Raw genomic sequence first — 18,626 nt, forward strand, 5'->3', positions numbered from 1 at the left:
AGTTAACAAGAATTAATTATACAATTAAGAAAATACAACATTAGTCATTGACTAATATTATTTAAATTACTTTCACCAATATGGGGAGGGGGGGGGGTCAACGTTTGATTTCCATTAGACTTCTTCAGCAAGGAATAGACATCACCAAACTTGCTGAAGCACTCTCTTTATTCTTTTACTTGTTTCACTCATTTGAATGCGGCCATGCTGGAGCACCACCTTTAGTCGAGCAAATCGACCCCAGGACTTATTCTTTGTAAGCCTAGTACTTATTCTATCGGTCTCTTTTGCTGAACCGCTAATTTACGGGGATGTAAACACACCAGCATCGGTTGTCAAGCGATGTTGTGGGGACAACCACAGACACACAAACACACACATATATATACATATACACATACACAATGGGCTTCTTTTAGTTTCCGTCTACCAAATCCACTCACAAGGCTTTGGTCGGCCCGAGGCTATAGTAGAAGACACTTGCCCAAGGTGCCACGCAGTGGGACTGAACCCTGAACCATGTGGTTGGTGAGCAAGCTACTTACCACACAGCCAAAATAACAAAATAAATGTAAAACATACTCTGGTTGGTATTGACAAATTAAAATTTTTAAGAGTCTCAATTGCTCAGAGAAATTACGTATCGATTGTGTTCAACCATACCCCATGGCTAATTTCAGATCTTTATTGGAAGTATATTTATTATTATTATTATTATTATTATTATTATTGTTGTTGTTGTTACTAAAATGTTTATTCCTCAAGTGTTTTATGTGTTCTTTGTTCTATCGACTGATTTTGCTTTGCTTCCTCCATTTAATTACCGTTTGAATTACATTTTACAAATAATTTCATACTGTTTCAGGAAAACTCTATTTGCTATACATGCTATTTGTCAGACGGTGCCATGTAAAAAAGCATCTGTGCCGGTGCCACATGAAAAGCACCCCATACATTCTGTAAAGTGGTTGGCACCAGGAAAGGCATCCAGCTGTAAAGACCATGCTAAAACAGACAATGGCTTCGAAACAGACAATGGCTCCTGGCCTTGCTAGCTCCTCCTGTTAAACTGTCCAACCCATGCCTGTATGGAAAACAGACATTAAATGATGATGATGATGGATCATATAAACCCCAATACTTATTTCAGCCTGGCACTTATTTCATTACACTCTTTGTCAAACCAATAATTTACAAGACACAGCAAGAAGTGACAGAAACTATGACAGCAGGCTTGAAGCCAGTGTACACATAGGCAGAGGCATAGATACACATACACATATGATAATAAAGAATTGAAACCAGTTAATAAAGTTGGTCGAATGGGAAGAAGATTACCTGCTGCTCTGCAGGTAATTGTCAGGCAGTGATAAAGTAACAATAATTAAAAGATTGAGGTCAAGGGTTAGTAATGTTATAAATACAAGTTCTCATGCGGAAGATGGAAGAAAGACGTATATCTATCAATGAATCAGCTGTTGAAGCCAAGGGCAATAACAATGACAGGGGAGATAATTAATATATGTTAGCGGATCGAATTATCAAATCCAATTTGTCTTTCACGCTAAAACAAAAGAGAAATAAAACCATTGCAACAAAAACGAGGCTTAAATTACAAGCTAATCCTCATTAAGAGCTTCGGAATAAGGAATAAATTAATTGCAATAACAACAATAGGAGATGTGCTAACAAGATGCCAAATTACTAAAGCTTTCAACATCATGGAATATTTCTTTTATTGACTTCCAAATAGACAGATACGCTTCCGATTCTTGTTTCATTATCTGTTAATCTTATTAAGTTTGGCTTCCTCAGAGAAGCATGTGTTGTGTAATCTGCTGCAGATTAAATTTAGGGTTAATTTAGAGATTCAGTACACATGTAGGGGCCGGTTCACCATGTTTGTTTTTGTTGTCCTTATTGTTTCCTTGTTTCAGTCATTACACTGCGGCCATGCTGGAGCATTGGCTAGAGGAATTTTAGCCGAATCAACCCCAGTACTTATTCTTCTGAAGCAAACTCAGACACAAAGACACACACGCACCTGTATGTATGTATGCAGGTGTAGGATGGACTTCTTTCAGGTTCCGTCTACCAAATCCATTCACAAGGGTTTGGCCAGTCCAAGACTATGGTATAAGATGAACCTGATACCATGTGGCTGCGAAGCAAACTTCTCCCCACACACCCATAACTGTGTCTTTACAAAATTAGTTATTAAGCAGAAGGATCTTGGTGATAATTTTCATCATCATCATCATCATCATCATGGGTTGGCATAGGCTGGACAGTTTGACTGAGGACTGGGGAACTAGAAGGCTGCACCAGGCTCCAATCTGATCTGGCAAAGTTTCTAAAGCCAGATGCCCTTCTTAACATCAACCACTCCGAGAGTGTAGTGGGCGCTTTTACGTACCACCGGCACGTGGTCCAGACAGGTGGTTCTGGCAACGACCATGCTCAAAAAGTGTATTTTACGTGCTACCTGCACGGGAGCCAGTCCGGCGGCACCGGCAACAACCATGCTCGAATGTTGTTTTTCACGTGCCACTGGCAATGTTCACACTCGAATGGTGCATGATTAATAGATAGATTTAAAATACTTTTGATGTCAATTTGTTTAAAAAGTGAGTATGAAGTATGCTATAAGTGAAAACCCACAAAAACACAAACCAAAAACTTTCAAAACAGAATAAAATAGAAATGTTGTTTACAAAGTGAAGAACTGACTATAAATACGATAAAAACATGTATTTTTATAGCAAAACTGCAAGTTTCAAGTCATAAAACGCTATTCTAATTTCAGTTGTAGACAGCAGTAAATTAAATTTTACTGTTGTGTTTAGTGTTTAGTAAATAATAATAAATACTATTATAGGAATGGTATAACATCATTCCTACCAATCCGTAACTCTAGTCTTCAACTACAAAATCCTCCGTTTGCTACAAATGGTTATAAAAAAAATAAAAAAATTTAGCAATGTCTGCTATGTAGATGATAGATTTCAATAAATAATGTTTTTACAATACTAAATACTTTTCTATATTTAAGAGATGAGGAATTATGTACATTATTTATGTTTTTTACATTTGACGGATATTTGTCCTCATCTTGTGTTTGCAGCTGTGGTAGGTCATACAAAGGTGAAACATCTTGCCCCCTCAAAATAAGGGTAGAGGAACATCACAAAGCTGTGACATGAAGAGATATTGGTAAATCAGGTATAGCTGGTGATGTATGGGAAAAATGGAGACCACCTCCCCCAGTGGGATGAAGTTAAAATAATAGACAGAGAACATCACTGGAAAATACGAAAACTAAAAGAAGCAGTACGTATGCTAGGACACAACAACCTCCTAAGCAGACCAAGTGCAGATATCAATAGCATATGGAAACCGGTATTAAGGAAGGATAGGAGAATATTAGATTTATAAGCCCTAAAATTCACTCCATAATTGCCCACAGGCATATGGTGTCGTGGTTAAGAGCACGGGCTACAAACCCCAAGATTCTGAGTTCTATTCCAGGCAGTAACCTGAATAATAATAATAATAATGATAACATTGAAAAATACCTTAGGAATGAGAACCCAGGTTCAAAATTTCCCCAAGACGCCTGATGAAGGCTGGAAGGTATATCAGCTGAAACGTTTGTGTTAACAACAAACAAGATGAGGACAAATATCTGTCAAATGTAAATAATGTAATAAGTACTTTGTTATTTTAAACTGCCTTGATTCTTCTCTCTTGTGCTATGTTCTGAGTCAGTAGTGGATATATTTATGAGATGTCTTGCAACCATTAATATGTCATTGAAACATCATTGTGGAATTCTGCCTAAGCCTAACCCCCATGAGAAAGAAGGAAAGTGATTGTATTCTATTGACAAGAATGAAAGGAAATACAAAGAATATTTTAAAATATGTACTTTTAATGAATATTGTTCAAAAATGAAGCAAATTGCAGTCAAATAAAGATTTAATAATGCAAATGGATTGGAGTTTATCGATCAGAACACCTTACCTCTAACGTCAGCTTGCCATCTGGGCAATCTTTCATAAATCCTTTATACCTGAAGAAGAAAAGAAGAAAACAGTTATAATCATTTATTTATATATGTTGCAAAAAAAGAAAAAAGAAAACTTCTGAATCAATTGCATAAATCTGCAATTAAAAGTCTAAAAATATACGGTACTGGTGTCACATAAGAAGCATTGATGATGGTGCCACATAAAAAGCACTGGTGATGGTGCCATGTATAATGATGCATCTAATACACTTTGTAAAGTGTTTGGCATTAGGAAGGGCATCCAGCCGTAGAAACCAAACCAAAACAGACAACAGAGCCTGGTGTGGCCTCTGGTCTTGCCAGCTCCTGTCAAAATGTCCAACCCACGCCAGCATCGAAAACAGACATTGATGGTGATGATGATGATGATAGAAATATCCACTTGAGTAAATTCTATGAAGAAGAAGTCACAGAAGAATACTATTTCCAATAAACCTCTGTTGTAAGTTTTCCAATAAAAATATTATAAAAAAACCCCACTTTCAATATTTTTAAACATGAAGGGTGTATATTATACATAAATCGTAGACATTGTGTGTTTTACTGGAAATGTTTTATGTTTTATGTTTAAATTAAATGTATACTAATTATTTTAAACGAATTAATATTGGTTGGGTGGAGAATGTGATGCAACAATCTGAACTATTTGACAAATCAATGTAAGCTTGAACAAAATAAAGGCAATTAGATCAGATATATATAGACTTCTTTATTGTAATTTGTTATAGATTATAGCCATAGCAATATCTTGTCTAAGCGATGTCAACATTGTAATAAAAGGAAGCAAAATATAATATTGACAATGAATAATTCTAAACTAAAATTTATGAAATCAATAAATATTGAGTATAAATAAATATTAATCATTTGAATTTAAATTAATTCAACTAGATTGATGCTTAACTCAGTCGTTTTGGAGAAATATAAAAAAAAAGATTAACATCTAAGTGTAGGCGTGTCTGTGTGATAAGATGTTTGCTTTCCAACCACATGGTTTCAGGTTCAGTCCTGCTGTGTGGCACTTTGGGCAAGTGTCTTCTAAAGTCTCTCCGCAGTAAGTATTTTATTGCAAAATAAATATTTATAAGATGGTAGAAGACTACAAAAGAATATATTAGACTTTACAAGACTTTAGAAAAACTTTACAGGAGGTGTTGAAAGTGTTGTCCTTCATTTTCAATACATAAGTTGACTCTTCTACACATGTTTTGAAATACATCTTGGAGAAAAAAAATTCACTGCAGAGAGACTTTTTGAACATCCTGTACTACAACTGTCCAAAGCCTTGTGAGTGGATATGGTAGGCAGAAACTGAAAAAAACCAGTCGTGTATATATATATATATATATATATATATATATATATACACACACACACACACATGTGTATGTGCCTGTGTTAGTCTCCCACCACAGCTTGGAAACTGGTGTTGGTGTGTTTGCATCCCTGTAACCTAGCAATTCAACAAAAAAAAAAAGGGTCAATAAGAACAAATACCAGGCTTTAAAAAAAAAATAGATTCTGGGGTTGGTTCACTTGACTAAAATTCATCGAGGTGGTGCCCCAGCATGGCCACAGCCTAATGACAGAAACAAGCAAAAGATCTAAATCACTGACTCAAGAGTTGTATATTTAGAATACAAACTTTAGGACAAACAAAAACAAAACACAAACAATTGCATTTCTACAGACAAAAATAAAGGGAAAGATGGAGAATAATTTGAAATTTATACACCTCATGGATACAGTTCAGAGATAAATGAAACGATCAAAAGAGGATATCTTATTGTTTCTGTGCATTATATACACTCATTTTAATCAAATCACGAACTATTAAAACTCCGGCCGTCAGTTAAATTATAAAACAGTCAAACCAAGAGTAATTAAAGAAACTCAAGAAAGCAATAAACACAAAGATATTTTTAGAAATCATCTGAACAAGAGATGGAGAACAATTTATAAAGAAACTTTTGAAATAATAAAAGGTCATAGAAAGAGTAAATAAATGTGCCCTTTGCACTAAAGTCAGAACAGAGTTTTGATTAATGACAAGATAATCATAAAGTCTTGTTCTAGAATTATTAGAAATAACAATAATAATAAGAAGAATAAACAATGCGACATTAATAAAAGGATAGTAATTAATATGGTTCTAAATGGCATTTTAAAGGAAATGCAAGAATCAATTAGCCATTTCACTGATTTTCACCATTACAATAGCTCATAGTGTGACAAGAATGCAGACATTGACCGTATTGGAAATGTCTTGTTTGTTGAGCTTTCATTTCACTTCCATTCGTTCTATTTTTATGTCAATGTAGTTTTGAAAGTACATTATTTACATTATTTACAATTGATGGATATTTGTCTTCATCTTGTTTGTTGTTAACACAATGTTTCGGCTGATATACCCTCCAGCCTTCATCAGGTGTCTTGGGGAAATTTCGAACCTGGGATGAAGGCTGGAAGGTATATCAGCTGAAACGTTGTGTTAACAACAAACAAGATGAAGACAAATATCCGTCAAATGCAAATAATGTAAATAATGTACATAATTCCTCATCTCTTAAACATAGAACTGTAGGTTTGAATGGTCTAGAAATTAAAACATTTGCGAAAGAGGGAAAGAAAAAAAAACATAGGTGCAGGCATGGCTGTATAGTACACGGTTCTGGGTTCAGTCCTACTGCGTGGCACCTTGGGCAAGTGTCTTTTGCTCTAACCATGGGCCAACCAAAGCCTTGTGAGTGGATTTGGTAGATGGAAACTGAAAGAAGCTTGTGTATGTATGTGTGTATGTCTGTGTCTGCTGTTGTCCCCTACCACCGCTTGATAACCAGTGTTGTTGTGCTTATGACCCTGTAAATTAGTGGTCCAGTAAAAGAGACCACTAGAATAAGTTCCAGGTTTATTCTATAGTTTACTGGGTGCGGGGAGTCAATTTCATGGCCGTAGTCTAATGACTGAAATAAATAAAACAGAAAAGACAGATATTCCATGGTTCCTTTTTACAAACCAACTCCACCGATTCTATCTTCATTGAATAAAAATTGGTATTGGAATAAAAGTTGTCCCTCCAGTGGTTACAATGACAAGGGTCCCAGTTGATCCGATCAATGGAACAACCTGCCCATGAAATTAACATGCAAGTGGCTGAGTACTCCACAGACACGCATACCCTTAACATAGTTCTCAGGGAGATTTGGCAAGATACAGGGTGTGACAAGGCTGGCCCCTTTGAATTACAGGTACAACTCATTTTTGCCAGCTGCGTCCACTCAGGAGTAAAAATACTGCACAACCGGACATGTGATTATGAACCAAAACCTTATTATAACCAGTGTTCGGCTACTAGGTAAGATACATTGCTTTAATCTCAGTCTGCCTGGATGACAACAGGTTCCCCACTAAAAGTCACATTAGAAAGAGATAAAAATAGAAGATTTATTTTAAGCCTAAAAGGCCATTTCTTCTCTTATTGAATACATAAACTTCTAACCCTATTCTAAATCTAATCCAACAATTAATTCGTTGTTTCCCTTTCATACCATTCTGATCAATCAATTTTTTTTTCTTTGATCTTCATTCTTCTCAGTTAAGCCAATATCATTCAAAAAAAATATATATTTATGGATATATTGGAAGAAGTCCAGAGAATGATGTTAGGAAAGTGAGTGTTATCCTCAGACAGACCAAAGACTTTACCAAAATACTCGCAACAGAGTGGACTGTGTGAAAGGCTCCTAAAAGGAAGATGGTGACATTACCTCTTTCAATACCAACCCGGCTGAAACTAAATTCTTTGTTATATTTAAAGTAATTGAAAGAAACACAGAGCATTTTAACAGAAATGTGACAAAAGGGTTAAAATATATAATAAAGAAACAATTCTTAACCCTTTTGATACCAACCCAGCTGAAACCGCCTCTAACTCTGTAGAACAAATGTCTTGTTTGCATAAGTTTTGAATTAAAATCTTCTACCAAACCTTAATCAGAATTTACGTTCCTAACCCTAGCTTAATGATAACTAAGTTATTTTGCTAATTTCTTTGTTATATTTAAAATTAACTGAAAGAAACACAGAGCATCTCAACAGAAATATGGTAACAAAAGGGTTAAACTGAGCAATGGCTCCCAAAGAATAGGAACAATTCTTCTGATGGGCCTCGGCATCGCCTGTTTACCAAATTTCATTTGCACAGCTTGGTTGATGTGAAGTATCGATAAAAAGTACCTTCTCAAGATGTCACACACCCTTGGAGTTGCAGACTGAAAATCTTAACCACACAGCCACACCTATGCCCTCTGCTGCTGCTGATTTATCTAATGACATTTTCTTGTCTATAAAAATGGTCATTGCTCCTAATTAAAGGAAATTTTTATAAAACTTGAATAACACAAGTCAACATTTCTTGGGATGGCTGGGTGTATACAAATCACAGATCTTGGCTACATTTCTGCTATAATTATTTAAACATGGCGCTTTTGGACAGAATATTTCAATTTACCAAAATGTTTAGAAAACATATCAGATTTTCAGGAGATATATTACCAGAATAAGATTGACATCTCTTCAGGGACAAATTTTATTTCATTCTGGAGGAAGAGATTGTTTTCATTGATGTTTGAAAACTCATCAAGACCACTGAAATGAATGCACTTAACTTTATGAAAAGTTACAAGCCAATGGCTGCAGGAGAAACATGTGCAAGGATGGAATTCAAGAAGATAAATATTCTGAGAAAGGAGGAAAACAGAGAAGGATGAACGACGACTAATGTGTTTTTGGAAAACTATGATTAGGTAACAAGAGGAAGAATTTTGTTGTTTGGAAATTTCTAGAAGTAAACATGATTGAAGGGGTGTGAAGCAGTTAATAATTCAGGGTAAAAAAATTAAAAGACTTAAAAATAAATTAATGAACTGAAAGTGTCTACATGAAGCAGACACAAGGCCACTCAGCTCTGAGGAACAAGGGTTACAGCTGAGGCAGAAAGCAGTGTGTCAGTGGTGCGAGAGACTTCATATCAATCAGTTGGATGGCCTTACTTCGGGTGTGGTCCATCACCATCACCACCACCACCACCATCACCACCACCACCATCATTTAACAACTGTTTTCCATGCTGGCATGAGTTGGACAGTTTGACAGGAGCTGGCAAGACCGGGAACTGGCAAGACCGGGAGCTGCACCAGGCTCCAATGAAACTGGATGATGATGATAACGATGATGATCATTTAAAAATTAACAATCTGCATGCTCATTAAACTCATTGAAGAAATGGTGAAATATCCCTCACTTCAAACGCAGGTGCAACTAATTAGTTATTGTAAGCATAAATTAGCTATTACACATTTCACTGATCATTCACTAAAAGCTGTTATTCAGTTAACCTAATCAATGTTCGCAGGTGAAATCAATTAGAATGTGATGTCAAGATTTCGGAGAAGATGTTGAAAGGTGGAAGCTCATGGAACTCTTTGTGTGGTGGATGAACGCTGATCTTAGGATGCTGAACTCCACAAAGGAAATGACAAAGGAACACAACAAAAGGATAGGATGCTGTACTGGAATGGACATACCCAACCCGTCTAAGCATGGGAAAGTGGATGGGAAAACGATAATGGTGAGGAGACACACACACACAGAGGCACACAAAAACAACCTTGTGCAATATAAGAATTTTAATTGCTCATCATTTCAAGTATACAATAGGTGCATGTGTGACAGTTTGGTAAGAAATTTGCTTCTCAACCGCATGGTTCTGGGTTCAGTCCCACTGTGTGGCACCTTGAGAGAGTGTCTTTTACTTGGCCAGAACAAAGCTTTGTGAGTTGATTTGGTAGACGGAAACTGAAAGAAGCCTGTGTGTGTGTGTGTGTGTGCGTGTGGCTTTGTGTCTGCATTTATCCCCATCACCGTTTGACAACTGGTGTTGGTGTGTTTACATCCCGTTAACTTAGCAATTGCAAAAGAAACTGACAGAATAAGAACCAGGCTTAAAAATAAAAACAATAAATAGTGAGGTTGATTCATTCAACTAAAAATTCTTCAAGGTGGTGCCCCAGCATGGCCGCAGTCTAATGCCTGGAACAAGTGAAAGATAAAAGAAAGACATAAACAGACATAATCCCAAAACACAGTCGGGCATCCCACTACTTTCAATGCAACTCATGCAGACACAAACCATTGATAGTCAGACAACAAGGAGACCTATACAGGGTTGCACAACCGACTAGAAACAGCAGCCAATACAAATCTGTTGTCAGATATGCTTGTCTGCATTGTATTATATTTGATTGTGGATTCTTTAATTTTTACATTATTTACATTTCACGGATATTTGTCCTCATCTTGTTTGTTGTTAACACAACGTTTCAGCTGATATACTCTCCAGCCTTCATCAGGTGTCTTGGAGAAATTTCGAACCTGGGTTCTCATTCCTAAGGTATTTTTCAATGTTGTTGTTATTATTATTATTATTATTCAGGTCACTGCCTGGAATTGAACTTGGAATCTTGGAGTTGGTAGCCCGCACTCTTAACCACTATGCCATATTGCCGTGGACATATCTGAATAATAATAATAATAACATTGAAAAATACCTTAGGAATGAGAACCCAGGTTTAAAATTTCCCCAAGACACCTAATGAAGGCTGGAGGATATATCAGCCGAAACGTTGTGTTAACAACAAACAAGATGAGAACAAATATCCATCAAATATGAATAATGTAAATAATGAACATAATTCCTCATCTCTTAAATATAGAACTGTATTCTTCAATTTTTGTTGTAATATTATCCAATATAAATCTGTCACATCTTTCCATTATGCAAGTCAGAAGTCAGTCTTCATTTCTAGTTCTTGTATCTTGTTTCCATGCTGTCAAAGTGTTCTGCCACTTTAATGTTCAAAGTGGCTAGATTTAGCCTCTCACAACCTATCCTATAATGTTATTCTAAAAAAAAACAATGCCATCATTGAAATCTCAGAACTTGAAAATAATGCGTGATTATTTCAAAACTGAATAAACAAGAGTAAACTGAATGCTAAAAGGTTAAACATGATATTTTAGATTCTGAGGAACAAGCAACGAAAGGGGGGGGGGGGAAATAAGAGAAGAAAACCAATGCTGTAAAAGACAGTTAGAAGGAAAGATGGTTCTATGTATTCACAAATTTCCTTTCTTGAATGTTGTATCATTTAATGATTCTTTTTAACTTTTCCATGCTGTCATGGATTGGTCGCACAATCATAATCTTGGGTGTTTTATAAACAAAGGCTCTTTATTCTTATCAAATCATTGAATGCAAAACTCAAAAACCTATCAAGCAGTGATCTTAGCATATTCACCAGTTAAAAAAGAAAGGTTCAGTATGCCTCACTATGTATATAATTTCAGAGTATTTGGGTGTCAATCTGAGGACAGCGCATGTACCAACAGTGATAAAAATCAAACATCCAGTCAACATCATGGTGTTTGGAGCGATCACTAGTGATAGCAATGTTATACTTCCATTCATTTTCCTACACAACCTCGGACTCAACATGGTGGCCTGCATCAAGTGCCTGAAGAAGGTAGTGCTGCCCTGGGTGAAGAGAGTGGCTGTTGAAAGACCCTATATCTGCAACAGGACTCTGCACCATGCCACACAAGCAGGAGAACCTAGCCATGGTTATCAGATAATTTCTGCGACCACATCAACCCTAACATCTGGTCACCTAACTCCTCAGGCAGCAACCCCCTTGATTATTATGTGTGGGGCGCAGTTAAGTGAGAGACCAACAAAACTGCTTGCAACAGCATTGATGAAGGCAAGGATTATGGCAACATTCACCAACTTAAACAAGGAGACTGCCCAGAAAAGTTGCAGGAGATTCCAAAGTCATTAGGAAGCTGTGGCTGAATCCAAAGGTGATTTTATTGAATAAATTTACACTTTAGTATTTCAAGATATTTTTATGTAATTTTGGTAAATATATCTGTTAAAATGAGACGTCTGCTATTTTAATTTTTACGTAATTTAGACGACAATATATTCACCGTACCCAATATATATATATATATATATATATATATATATATATATATATATACACACACATATGTATGTATACATATGTGTATGTATATATATCTCTGCATTTGTATGTATATACATATGTGTGTGTATATGTGTTTCCTTGTCTTGACATCATAAGACAATTGTAAAGAAATGTCATTGAAATATAAGTAGTATTGTTTGTTTGCAATCTGCAGAGAAAACATGTCTGACCATTGTGCTGTTCATGTTAAAGGGCTGGAGGAAATATTACCTGGCTTGGACACAGGTTGGCAACAGGGGTAAACATCTGATTGTAGAAAATCTGCCTCAACAAATTTTGGCATAGCTATACAAGCATGGAAAGGTAGATGTTAAACTGATTATATATAAATGGCTTACTCTATTTTTCTCTTTCTCTCTCTCTCTCTAGCTATCAAATATGTTTCACACACATGTAATAGAACTAGTACATGCATCATTTAATCCCCATAAATAAAATCCAATATTGCTGCTGGATATACTTTAATTTAAGATGAAGTAGTGTCCCAGTTTGAGGAATGCAATAAATATAACCATAACCAGTTCCAAAGACAATAGGCCCCAGCAAATGAGGAAACTGCTTACAGTGGTTTGATCAGCTAGCAATGGCAGCCAACTTCCTTTCAAATCAAACAGCATCACCTCGAAGGGAAAAGAATAACACATTAGATACACTACTTATAAAAAGCATCAGGCAGAATAGGCAAGACGAAAACGTCTTTGATTATAATAATTTAGATTGGTTTTGGCCATTATCGGCCCAGGCCATGACCTCACTCAATAGCATCACCTGGTAAAGTCTTTTAGTTAATTATTTCAGGACACCATGGACCACTCAAGCAGAGAGTTGTTGTTGGTTGTGATGTATCCAGGTGTAGGTGGTTTATCTGGTATTTCCTGGAGGAATTTGTGTAGGACTATTTGCAGCGAAGAAATTGTGTCACAATGTTCTTATGTGATGTGATCTTGACCTTTGTAGGAGATGAATTGCACGACGGGGGCCTAGTCTTGGGTGAATTGTAAACATAATACCAATATCATTTGGATAATATTGGTGGAATATTTTCCACATGGTTGTATGATTTTAGTTGACCTGAAGATTAAACAAAAACTGAAAATTTTGGGGGTCAAATATAATAGAATGTGGTCACTACAGAGTGTCAAACTGGTGGCAGAACTTGAGGCCACTACACGAAGAAGACTGACTTGGTGAAACAGATGAACTGTTGAGAGAGACTAAAAGAACTGAAGTGCTTCACCCTACAGAGAAGGCGAAAAAGATTTGTAGTGATATTCATATGGAAAGTCCTGGAAGGTTTAGCTCCCAACTTTGGAATCAACGTTCATTTCATTGTTTAATGTCCGCTTTCCATGCTAGCATGGGTTAGACGATTTGACTGAGGACTGGTGAACCAGATGGCGGCACCAGGCTCCAATCTGACCTGGATGCCCTTCCTAATGCCAACCACTCCGAGAGTGTAGTGGGTGCTTTTTACGTGCCACCGGCACGAAGGCCTGTCAGGTGATACTGGCACCAGCCATGCTCAAAATTGTGTATTTTATGTGCCACCTGCTCAGGAGCCAGTCCAGCGGCACTGGCAATGACCTTGCTCGAATGTTTTTTCATGTGCCACCAGCACAAGTGCCAGTAAGGCGACGCTGGTAACAATCACGCTCAGCTATACCAACCAATGAACTGGATGGCACTGCATAGTACCAAAGGCCCCATCTTCTCCATCTAGAATCAGGACCCAGTATTGTAACAGCTTTGGTTTCAAGGGTCCACAACTGATCAACATTTTGTGAAACAAACTCAGAGACTTGCAAGGTGTAGATATGGAGGTCCTCAAAAGAGCATTTGGACAAACTTTTATCTCAGATACCAGATGGACTCACATCACGGCAGGAAGTACAAAGAAGAGCAGCTCCATCCAACTAGCTCCTTCACCAGGTGTCTTGGGGGAAATTTCGAACCTGGGTTCTCATTCCTAAGATATTTTTCGTTGTTGTTGTTGTTATTATTATTATTATTATTCAGGTCACTGCCTGGATTCGAACTCGGAATCTTGGGGTTAGTAGCCTGTGCTCTTAACCACTACAATAACACATACATACACAAACCCACACACACATGAAACTTCACATTTCCCATACATACATTGCAACACAGAAACAAAACTACCATGGACGGGGATTCTCAAATACCAGACTCTTTTCACTACCTCTAAGACATGTAGCAGTCACATTACACTATACATGTTCTCATTTGCACATGAAAAGCTACTCACAGCCTGAGGCTAACCAGACAACATCGAAGACAGAGCAGAGCAGAAGTGAAAGTAAGTGACATAGCTTTCAAATGTGGTTGGAAGTTGAGTGATTGAACGAATAGATGGATGATAAAAGAAATTTGCTTCAGATATGAACATCGTCTAATTTCAGAAAATCTGATTATTTTCAATGAACTAAAATCCCAGAGAAGCTAACTATAATGGAGAATAACTCGATGTATCCACAGTTGCTGTTTAATTTTCTTATCCAGAGAATAAAACTGATCGCTGTTTCTAAACTAGATCCAATACAATCCCTTAAAATGATGATGATGCCATTTTCCACCAGCACAGGGGCCAGAGGGGACAGGCATTGTCCATGATCAGTGTTGCCGGCACAGGAGCTAGTCAAGGTGGTACTGGCATTGGCCAGTGCTTTTTACGTGACACTGGAACGGGTATCACAACTACAATTTCCATTTCATTTAATTTTGCTGATGTTGATGTACTTGACTCAATAGGTCTCCTGAAGCACAGCATGCCACCCTACGATCTAAGGTACTTTTGAGTGGGATCATTATGCGACACTGGTGTAGGTTACAGCTGTGAACTCACTTTATTTGCCGGGTCTTCTCAGTCACAGCATATCTCCAGAGGTCTCAGTCTTTTGTCATTGCCTCTGTGAGGCCCAACATTCAAAGGTCATGTTTCACCACCTCATCCAATGTCTTCCTGGGTCTCCCTCTACCCCAGATTCCTTCCACTGTTTGAGAGTCACATTTCTTCACACAGCCCTCCTCATCCATCCATAGTACATGACCATACCAAATCTGATGCTTCTTAGGTCCAACATTTCTCTCAGGGCATTTACACTCTATCGTGTGGGCACACTGACATTACACATCATCATCATCTTCATTTAACGTCCATTTTCCATGCTGGCATGAGTTGGACGCTTTGACCAGGGCTGGTAAGCGGTGGATGGGCAGTTGGGCTGCCCCAGACTCCAGTTGTCTGTTATGGCATGGTTTTTCACAGCTGGATACCCTTCCTAGCACCAACCCCCTTACAGAGTGGATTGGTTCCTTTTTACAGGGCACCATAGTACATCTATATTTTAGACTCGCAAACTTAGAGCCATCATTATAATGTCTATCACATGTAGCTTCATTCTTTTGCATAATATGTTCAAATCCTACTCAGGCTGCCATTGTACTCCTTATCATCCAGGTCAATGCCAAGAGTACCAGTAATGTACTAAGTTCCCTTCTTTCCCTCCTCCTCCACAAGACCTGGCCTTGAGCATACTCAGAAGTAATCAATACAGTATTATTTCATAAACCTGTAGAAAAGAGATTTGTTAATACCAATACAGATATTAACTATTGTCTCTCATGCAATTACTAGATTGTCAACATTATTTCATTTTTGATAAGATTTCCTTGACACGTAGAATTATAGAGTTCATATGTGAAAGTAGACTAAGAATGCTTTAAGCTGAAATCATTCCCCTGTATTATCAACAATACAATAATGGGAGAAAAAGAGAGAGAAGCGCAGAAGAAAGTCAGGCATTAATGGAGATGCATATAAAAGATATTAAAAAAAATAAACCTAACAAAAACGAGGATAAAAATGTGGAAAAGCTCGAATAAATATTTTTCCTTTATATTAGATATTTTTTTTCTTTATATTAAATGTCAAAACAGACATACAACAAGTGTAATTTTCAGTTTTGTTTTCTGAGCCTATTGTTTTGACTGCTTTTATTTAAGTTTTAATCAATAGCTCTCAGTGACTCCGTGTTAATTGTATTTGTAGAGATATGACATATAGATTTGTCAACTGGAGTATGGCAATGGAATTACAGGGGAAGTGGAAACATAAATGATTCAATAAACCATTCACTGGTTCATTGTACCTCTTTCAACTCCAACACCCAATGAAGTTATTGTTCTTGAATGAATGCAGCAATAAAAGAAAATAGTCAAACCAATGATATGCAGCTAATAATAATAATAATAATAATAATAATAATAATAATAATAATCCTTTCTACTATTGGTATGTGCCTGAAATTGTCAAGAGGAGGTGAGTCGATTACATCAACCCCCAGTGTTCAACTGGTACATATTATATGGACCCCGAAAGGATGAAAAGCAAAGTTGACCTTGGTGGAATTTGAGCTCAGAATGTGAAGACAGACAAAATGTTGCTAAGCATTTTTCCCAGCATGCTAAACGATCCTGCCAGCTTACCGTCTTAATAATAACAATAACAATGATAATAATAATAATAATAATTGTCATCATTTAATGTCAGCTTTCCATGCTGGCATGAGTTGGACGGTTTGACTGAGGACTGGTTAGCCGGGGAGCTGCACCAGGTTCCGGGGAGCTGCACCAGGTTCCGGGGAGCTGCACCAGGTTCCGGGGAGCTGCACCAGGTTCCGGGGAGCTGCACCAGGTTCCAGTCTGATTTGGCATGGTTTCCATGGCTGGATGCTGTTCTTAATACCAACCACTTCAAGAGCGTAGTGAGTGCTTTTAATGTACCAGTTATGTGACAGTGGCATCGGCCACGACTACGAACTCACTTGGCTTGACAGACCTTCTCAAGCATGGTATATTGCCAAAGGTCTCAATCACTTGTCATTGCCCTCGTGAGGTCCAACATCCCAAAGGGTGATTCTTATGTGCCACTGATATGGGTGCCAGTCACCACGGCACTGGCATCAGCCACAACTAAGATTTCACTTGGCTTGACAGCTCTTCTCACAGCATATCACCCAACATTCAAAGGGTGCTTTTTACATGCCAGTCACATGACACTGGCATCAGACCCGACTATGATCTCAATTGGTCTTCATGGGTCTTCTGAGGTGTGGCATATCGCTAACGGTTACTTGTCTTTGCCTCCACGAAGCCCAACGTTCAGAGATCATGCTTCATCGCTTTGTCCCATGTCTTCCTGGGTCTACCTCTTCCACAGGTTCCCTCCACCATTAGAGTGCAACACTTCTTCACACAGATGGCCTCATCCATATGCATCATATGACCATACGTTGCATAGTATCCAATATCGTGATGTTGATGAAAGATATTGTATTTACTGGGGGTTTGTACTGTCTGTCAAGTCACAACAAGGACTTCAGACAGACAGTGCTTTATGCCATATGCGTGCTGTTCCATTAACAAAATAGATACTAGATAGTTGGCAACGAGTAAAAGATAAAGAGATAGGGATATAAATAAGGGGTGAAGGTAGGAAAAGTCTATGGAAAAGAACCAGAGAAGAAGAGTGAGAAGTGATGGAGAAAGTAGGGCTGATGTAATATAGTTGATAGTTGGCACTCCGTTGCTTACTACATCAAGGGTTCCAGTTGATCCGACCAACGGAACAACCTGCTCATGAAATTAACGGGCAAGTAGTTCTCAGGGATATTCAGCGTGACACAGTGTGACAAGGCTGACCCTTTGAATTACAGGCACAACAGAAACAGGAAGAGTGAGAGAAAGTTGTGGTGAAAGAGTACAACAGGGTTTGCCACCATTCCCTGCCGGAGCCTCGTGGAGCTTTAGGTGTTTTCGTTCAATAAACACTCACAACGCCTGGTCTGGGAATCGAAACCGCGATCCTATGACCACTAGTCTGCTGCCCTAACCACTGGACCATTGCGCCTCCACTGTAATATAGTAATAGCCAAATATTTAAGAAATTGTGCTTTTCCTTGTTCCTTCTTTTAATGGGGAATAGGGTCTGCCCTTTATAAACAAAATGAAGTTAAGAACGAATGTTATAAATTAAATAGTAATATTTGCTTTTTCATTAAGTATAAATGAATGAGGAAGTGTCAATTAGCAGAATGGCTTTTTGGAAACTTTAAAGCAATACGTCTCAAAGATGTTGGTAGAATAGTACAAAATTCTACCTTGAATTAGACATGCTGTTAAATCTGTCTTAATGGAAAGATAAATGATAACTGATCATGGAAGATTAAAATTTAGGACCATACCGAAGATATTTTGGGTAATATACATTTAAAAGCTTTCTAATTATGTTCAGTATTTTCATTAAAATCAATCAAAGCAGACCCACTAATTATAATTACAATGCTAACTTTCAAAGCCAATGTAGTTTACATGTTGTAGTGAGTTTGTTAATTGTGAATTCAGACATTTTCCCATGCTCTCCAATA

At 37.5% G+C, this 18,626-nt stretch overlaps 1 protein-coding gene across 1 annotated transcript in view; it reads right to left on the reverse strand.

Moving 5' to 3' along the window:
* LOC106868897 (neuronal calcium sensor 1) overlaps positions 1 to 18,626 on the reverse strand; it is a 326,700-nt gene that overhangs the window by 85,126 nt on the left and 222,948 nt on the right. The window contains exon 3 of the mRNA XM_014914360.3: positions 4,024 to 4,072. Coding sequence (XP_014769846.1) covers positions 4,024 to 4,072 — 49 coding nt within the window. The remainder of the gene's footprint in view (positions 1 to 4,023; positions 4,073 to 18,626) is intronic.

Source organism: Octopus bimaculoides, chromosome 2 (genome assembly GCF_046866305.1).
Source record: "Octopus bimaculoides isolate indiv1 chromosome 2, ASM4686630v1, whole genome shotgun sequence".
NCBI classification, from domain to species: Eukaryota; Metazoa; Mollusca; class Cephalopoda; order Octopoda; family Octopodidae; genus Octopus; species Octopus bimaculoides.